The 6,496-nt window shown below is 57.3% G+C and overlaps 1 protein-coding gene and 1 long non-coding RNA gene across 2 annotated transcripts; both read right to left on the bottom strand.

Annotated features, from left to right (window-relative positions):
• Window positions 1-1,516: 1,516 nt before the first annotated feature.
• Window positions 1,517-4,401, bottom strand: LOC135308338 (uncharacterized). Its single transcript, XM_064433278.1, has 7 exons — window positions 4,308-4,401; window positions 4,077-4,139; window positions 3,296-3,433; window positions 3,035-3,094; window positions 2,850-2,948; window positions 2,226-2,391; window positions 1,517-1,715 (listed from the first exon to the last, which is right to left on the bottom strand). Exons 1-7 carry the CDS (start codon window positions 4,357-4,359, stop codon window positions 1,517-1,519), a joined length of 777 nt encoding a protein of 258 aa, XP_064289348.1. The 5' UTR covers window positions 4,360-4,401.
• A 435-nt stretch (window positions 4,402-4,836) lies between these two features.
• On the bottom strand, window positions 4,837-5,289 carry LOC135307278 (uncharacterized). The gene is made up of 3 exons (XR_010367982.1): window positions 5,212-5,289; window positions 5,053-5,124; window positions 4,837-4,966 (listed from the first exon to the last, which is right to left on the bottom strand). It is a non-coding gene; the product is annotated as an uncharacterized LOC135307278 (long non-coding RNA).
• Between the last annotated feature and the right edge of the window lie 1,207 nt (window positions 5,290-6,496).

Below are 6,496 nucleotides of genomic sequence, written 5' to 3'. Positions count from 1 at the left end.
TCAGAAGGCTGATATATGAGGATATTATATTAAATTAAAGTACTACACTACAACTATATTAAATAGAGAGAAAGAATTCATCAAAAAGCTGGAAGGGAGAGCAGAGGAATGAATAACAAATCTTGTGACTGTTCACAGCTTTAACACAGGTGGCTGTCATTGCTCATCAAGTAAAAACAATTTCACATGCTGGGTAACAATTCTCCAAATCACATTCCAAAGCAACAAAACATGGAGAAGCTGAAGCTTCCCAGCTTCACAGGAGAAAAGACCCTGGAAAAAGGATTTTTCATAAAATATGTCTGTGACACTCGTAGAATGAGAACAGTTCTGTTTGGGAGCCCAAACATTGGTGCTAAACAGGTTTATTCTCGGTTTTTGGGGGCAAGAGGAAAGAACTGAAGCCAGTTACTGTAAAATGCCTGCACAAGCACCAGTGCAAATAACAGCCAAAGGAAGGATGAAGCCAGTCCCACAACCACAGCCCAAGCGGCTAGAGATCCTCCTTCAACCCTGGCTGCATTGAAGCACCACTGACTGCCAAGAAGAAAAGCGCCCTACTGAGAGCAAGCAAACTTAACCCTCTCCCAGGACACAAATTTAGAGGGAAAAAAATTTAAAATCCCTACACCACCACATTTCCCAGTGAGAAGGGTTGGAACTCTCTGCCTCCCAGCACTTGCCCGGCAGGCAGGTTCACAAAGGTGCTGGGAGCTAAGCTGTGCCCTGCGAGGGAACAGAGCCAGCCTCCCTTCAGTGGGAGAAGGCATGGCCTCAGCTGTAGCCCTGGGTGCCTGCGGTGGCCCAGGGCACGGCCATGGCTGTCAATGTGTTGGGCTGCAGCACAGGGCAGGCCGGAGCTCAGCAGCCTCAGCAGAGCCCAGGGCCGCGGCCCTTCCCTGCCGGGGCCCGAGCCTGGCCCGGCCCGGCCCGGCCTGAGCAGCCCGGACTGGCCCAGGGGATGGGCTGCGCCCGCCCGCTGTGCCCACAGGCTGGGCCCAAGCCTTTGCAAGAGGCTTTCTCCCAGCTTGGCAAAACCTCGGCCAAGTGTCCCTGTGCTGTGCTGAGAAGAGTAAAAAACCACTTCAAATTTAACCCTGCTGCCCAACGCATGAGGGATCCCTGCACACCTTAGGAGAGGTCATCAATACTCCTTTGTGCCTCATGAGGGATCCCTGATCCTCTCAGCAGGGACCCCAAAATATCCCTTTGAGCCTCTTCAGGTCCAGGCCCAGATGATCCCCCAGAAGGAAATGTGCCCTCAGCCCAGGGACGCTCAGCATGGGCTCCCCCTTCCCCTCGGGGCCCCGCCGCTGGGCACAGCAGCCCCTGCCTGGCTCCTGCCTGCCCACACCGTGGACATCCACGGCTGCTCCTGGGCATGGAGCTCAGCCAGTGCTGGTGCCGGGTGGGCTTTGCTGCTGCTACCACATGGACATAGCTGTGAAAACTATTTCTTTATTTAAACATAAAATGTGGGCCAAGCCCTGCCCTGCCAGACAAGGGCTGCCCACCTTCAGTCCTGGCCAGGGAACAGGACCAGGGGGCTCGGGGGCAGAGGGTCTCGTTGAGGAGGGGTGGATTTGGGGATGCCTTCATTATGGTGGTGCAGCCACGGCAGGGCAGATGGGGGCAGAAGTGGATAGCTGGGATAAATTGTCAAGTTGTCGTTGTCTCTATTTTTAGGATCATCTTCTGAAGATGCACAGGAGCACCTGTGGAGAGAGGAGGAGGCTGAGGCCCCAGCTGCCAGTGGCACACAGGGACCCTCGTGCACAGCAGGGCCCAGAGCTGGCAAGGCTCCCCAGCACGGCTGGAGCTGCTGGCACAGCTGGGCCCAGCTGGACAGCTGCCCCTCAAGGCCCCGGCCAGCAGGGCACGGCTCTGGGCAGGGTCCCTGGCCAGGAGCGGGCCCCAGAGCGCCTCTGCCTTTCAAGGGCAACCTCGGCCCTGCTCTTTCTCCTCCCCACCTCCTTCTGCCTCTGCCCCGTGCCCCTGGGGCTGCTCTTGGCCAGGCAGCCTCAGTGGGAGCCAGCTCTGGCTGCAGCCCCAGCGGGGCCCCCAGGACAAGGCCCAGCAATTGAGAGGCCAATGGAAGCTCCGCAGAGTCATTTGGAGAATCATGGACTGGCCACAGCTCCGCTGCAGACTCTCTGGGAATGTTCCCTGACTATGAGCAGCCTTTAAAGGAAGCTGTTTGAGGCAGAGAATCGCAAAACACTCACGATTTTCTCTTCCAGCAATACCAGATTCCTGCACAGCACATCATCAGGCACAGTGCCACACCAGCCACAATGGCCATCAACTTAATCAAACAAGGTGTTCCCCAGCAGAAAACTCTTCTCATGCTTTTCCAGATGATGTCAGAATGTGTTGAGGTGCTGGCTGCATCTGTGGGAGCAATGGGGAGCGTGAGCCCCTGCTGTGCTGCACTGCTGAGCTGGCAGCACGGTGGATACGGGCAGGACGTCCTCTGTTTCCCCCAGAGCTGGGGCCTGCAGGCACTTTGCTGCCCTTTGGCACAGGCCTGCTAATTACCCAAACCCCTGCGCCTGCACACCGTAATTCCTCTGTGCTGTGCCATTCTGCTCCAGGCAACACTTGTCGAAGACATGGATAAGGAGAAGGAAAATGGCCAGCGTTTTGGAGCTGCTCCAGGGCCCTCCCTCCTGTAAAGAGCGGCCCCTCCAGATGTGCTCAGAGACTGGGAAATTGCAGGGGATCTTAGGGTGTGCATGGCCTGTGGTGCATGGATGCCTTCCCGCTGTGCCAGGCACGGCGTGTCCAGATGTGCAGCCAAAGCCCCCGGCTGCTGAGTCCCAGGGGAAGGCTGAGGGAAATGCACCCACCACGCTGGCTGTCCACACCACTCAGGAGTTTTTCCAGATGTTTGGATTCCTCCAGGGATGTACTAGCTCCTATAGGTTTCTTCTTCCTTCTTGGAGGACCTTAAGAGAAATATTTCCATTTCCCAGGAATGGATCCCACAAAACGAGGGCTCAGCCTGTGGGGTCAGCAGGCACACGCTACTCACCCCTGCCATGGGAGCTGGGCCTGCGTGCAACATCCACCAAAGTCCTCCCTGCAGACACACCTGTAACACAACAGCCACAGAAGCTTCTGCCATCTCTGCTGATCTGCACGGGCACCACTGAGCCGCAGGAGCGGTGAGGGGATCGTGCAGGGCGCGGGCACACACGTGCATGGTTCTGTGCTGGCACCTGCAGCGATGCCCCCCTGGCCCAGCTTTGGGCTCTGCGCTGGCAGCTCTCCCAGGAGAAAGGCCTTGACCTACCCTCAGCATCTCCCAGAGCCTCAGTAATGGGTATGCGTTGGGAATCCAGATCATCTCCATTCACAGGATAGTCTTCGTCAACAGGATCATCTTCGTCAACAGGCTCATCTTCATCATCAGGATCATCATCAGGTTCATCTGCAAAGAAAGGCAGGACAGAACAGTTCCTTTGACCCTGCTGAAGGTTCTCCTTCAGGCCTGAGTGGCAGTGAGGGCACCTGGGTTCTTGGTGCCCTCCAAGGCACTGCCTCAGCTCTGCCTCCCACTCAGGAGCAGGGGCATGGGGAGCACGTGCCTGCAGTGGCCCCACACTGGGATGGAAGGAGCCCCTTGCAGGGCAGTCGGGGCAGAAAGGATTCCCTGGAGCTGCCAGCAGCTCTAAACCCAGCCCCGGGCAGGGCCAGGGCTTGGCAGTGGCAGCAGGAGCAGCTCAGGCTCCCTGGGGTCGGTAAAGGAGCTGCAAAAAGCTCAGCCCTGGGGCACAGCCCTGGGCCCGGCCCCTTCCCTCTCTGCTCTTCTCCCTGGCTGCACAGAGCACATGGAAGGACACACTGGCATTGCACATGGGAGGAAGATGGACAGCTAAATGCTCCTTCCTCCCACGGGCAGCAATCCTGTGAGATCATTGCTGGGTACAAGAGTACAAATTTGGAGGCCAGGATTTCCAGAATCCATCAAACTTCGGAGGATCTTAAGGGAAATGACAAAGGAATATTACTCTGGACAATGATTACACTTGGATAGTGATTGCTCTGTTAGCAAAGGGTTGCTGATAACCTACCACCACCAAGCTCCAAGATCCTTAAACTGTGCTTTAACAAATGACGGAAGTCACGTTCCCAATCTAGAAAGGAGCACAGATGGGATCTGTTCCATGCTGTGCTGGGATCCCCTTGTATAGGGAACCGAGCACTGCAAGGGGGTCAGGTAATGCTGTGTGCCCACACTGCCAGACAGCAGAGCGGGCAGCAGAAGCCTCAGCAGGGCTCAGGCCCAGAGGCACAGCAATTACCTCCGGGGCCTGTGCCTGGCATCGCCTCCCTTCCTGCAGCAGAGGCTGCCATAGAGCCACTGCTTCCTCTGGGAAATGCTGCCTTCAGCACAGGCTTTCCTTCCATCTCTGCAGAAAGGAGAAGGCAATGCTGCATCAGGTGAGGCTCTTCCCCAGTGGGAATGTGGCATCTTCAGGAGGCAATGCTTGTCTCAGTAATGGACAAGATTCAGGAGAAAGACCAGGTTATTGGGGCCGCTCCAGGGCCCTCCCTCCTCCAAGGAGCTGCCCCTCCAGATGTGCTCAGAGACTGGGAAATTGCAGGGGATCTCAGGGTGGGCATGGCCCCTGGTGCAGTTTGGGCAGCCTGTCAGCTGATGCCAAATGCCTTCCTGCAGAGGCTGGGCAGAAGCTGCAGCAAGGCCAGGCTGGGAAACAGCCCTGCAGGGCATGAAAGCAGCAGCGGGGCAGCGAGGCTGCCATGGATCCCTTCCCGCTGTGCCGGGCACGGCGTGTCCAGATGTGCAGCCAAAGCCCCAGGCTGCTGAGTCCCAGGGGAAGCATGAGGGAAATGCACCCACCACGTTGTCTCTCCAGGTCACTCCCGATCCTGTGCATGTGTTTGGATGCCTCCAGGGACTTCCTGTCTCCTATAGGTTTGTTCCTCCTTCTCGGAGGACCTTAAGAGAAGTATTTGCATTTCAGGTGAATGGATCCCATAGAACCAGGGCTCAGCATGCGGGGTCAGCAGGCACACACTACTCACCCCTGCCATGGGAGCGGGGCTTGTGTGCAGCAACCAGGAAAGGAGCCTGAAAAGTCTTTGCTGCAGACACACCTGTAACTCAACAGCCACAGGAGCTCCTGTCACCTGGTGCCTATCAGGCTGTCAATGATTATTCTTTTAGGAACATTGACAACATACCTTCAGGAGGCTTAAGAGGCTGAAAATCTTCATGGAGCCAAGCTGCTGGAGAAGCCTTCCTAGCATGCTCGTCTAGAGGGGAGCACAGATCTGATCAGACCCATTTCCATGGTGTGCTGGGATCCCCCTCTGCCTTTGGGAACTGGGCACTGCAAGGGGGTCGGGTAAGGCCGTGGGAGCCAGATATCAATGGACAAGACCAAAGCTGCACAGGGGCATGGGGAGCTCTGGACTGGCTCTGGTCACTCTCCACCCTCTTTGCAGGCCCTGTGCAACATCCCTGGAGTGATGGCTGGAGGAGCCCAGAGCCCGTGGGGGCTCTCTCCCTCCCACAGAGGAAATCCACACTAAATCCTTGGGGGAAACTGCAGCAGGCAGTGCCACAAGTGTCCCTCCCAACCTCCGTCCCTCCTTCTGCTGGGACAGCTTCCGCAGCCCAAGGGCACACATCCAGGCTCTCTCAGGACACACTGGAGCCTTGCTCTCCCCCTCTGTCCTTTCCCCACCGTGGGCACCCTGTGCAGTCGCTCCCAGGTTTCAGGAAATCTGTCCCATGGAGGGGCCCCAGCAGGACTACTCAGTATCCGAGTGCCCTGAGCCTGCTCGGGATAATTCCCCTGGGCTGTGCCAGGCTTGTCGGAGCTGTGCCTGCACTGCCAAGCAGCAGAGAGGGCAGCTGAAGCCTCAGCAGGGCTCAGGCCCAGAGGCACAGCAATTACCTCCTGGGCCTGTGCCTGGCATGGCCTCCCTTCCTGCAGCAGAGGCTGTCAATGAGCCACTGCTTCCTCCGGGAAACTCAGCCTTCACCACAGGCTTTGCTTCCATCTCTGTAGAAAGGAAAAGGGACAGATGAATCAGGTGGGGCTGTTCCCCAATGGGAAGGCGGCATCTTCAGGAGGCAATGCTTGTCGAAGACATTAATAAGGTTCAGGAAGTCATCCAAGCTTTGGAGCGGGACCAGGGCCCTCACTCCTCCAAACCACCACCCCTCTGGAAATGCCCTGTGACCGGGAAGTTGCAAGGGATCTCAGGGTGGGCATGGCCCATGGTGCAGTTTGGGCTCCCTGGCAGCTGATGCCAAATGCCTTCCTGCAGGGGCTGGGCAGAAGCTGCAGCCAGGCCAGGCTGGGAAACAGCCCTGCAGGGCATGAAAGCAGCAGCAGCAGCAGCAGCGAGGCTGCCATGGATCCCTTCCTGCTGTGCCGGGCACGGTGTGTCCACATGTGCAGCCAAAGCCCCCGGCTGCTGAGTCCCAGGGGAAGCATGAGGGAAATGCACCCACAAC

The sequence above is a fragment of the Passer domesticus genome, chromosome 9, assembly GCF_036417665.1.
Source record: "Passer domesticus isolate bPasDom1 chromosome 9, bPasDom1.hap1, whole genome shotgun sequence".
Taxonomy (NCBI): domain Eukaryota; kingdom Metazoa; phylum Chordata; class Aves; order Passeriformes; family Passeridae; genus Passer; species Passer domesticus.
The sequence above is the reverse complement of the archived record's forward strand: the minus strand, read 5'-3'. Positions and strand labels throughout refer to the sequence as shown.

Excerpts from the sequence above, each read along its gene's own strand:
- LOC135308338 (XM_064433278.1), bottom strand. The coding sequence starts at position 4,359 with ATGGCAGCCTCTGCTGCAGGAAGGGAGGCGATGCCAGGCACAGGCCCC. Across the intron at positions 3,095-3,295 it reads GGCTCTGGGAGATGCTGAGG|GTGTGTCTGCAGGGAGGACT; the intron begins GTAGGTCAAGGC and ends GTTGTGTTACAG. Across the intron at positions 1,716-2,225 it reads TATTGCTGGAAGAGAAAATC|GTGCTCCTGTGCATCTTCAG; the intron begins GTGAGTGTTTTG and ends CTCTCTCCACAG.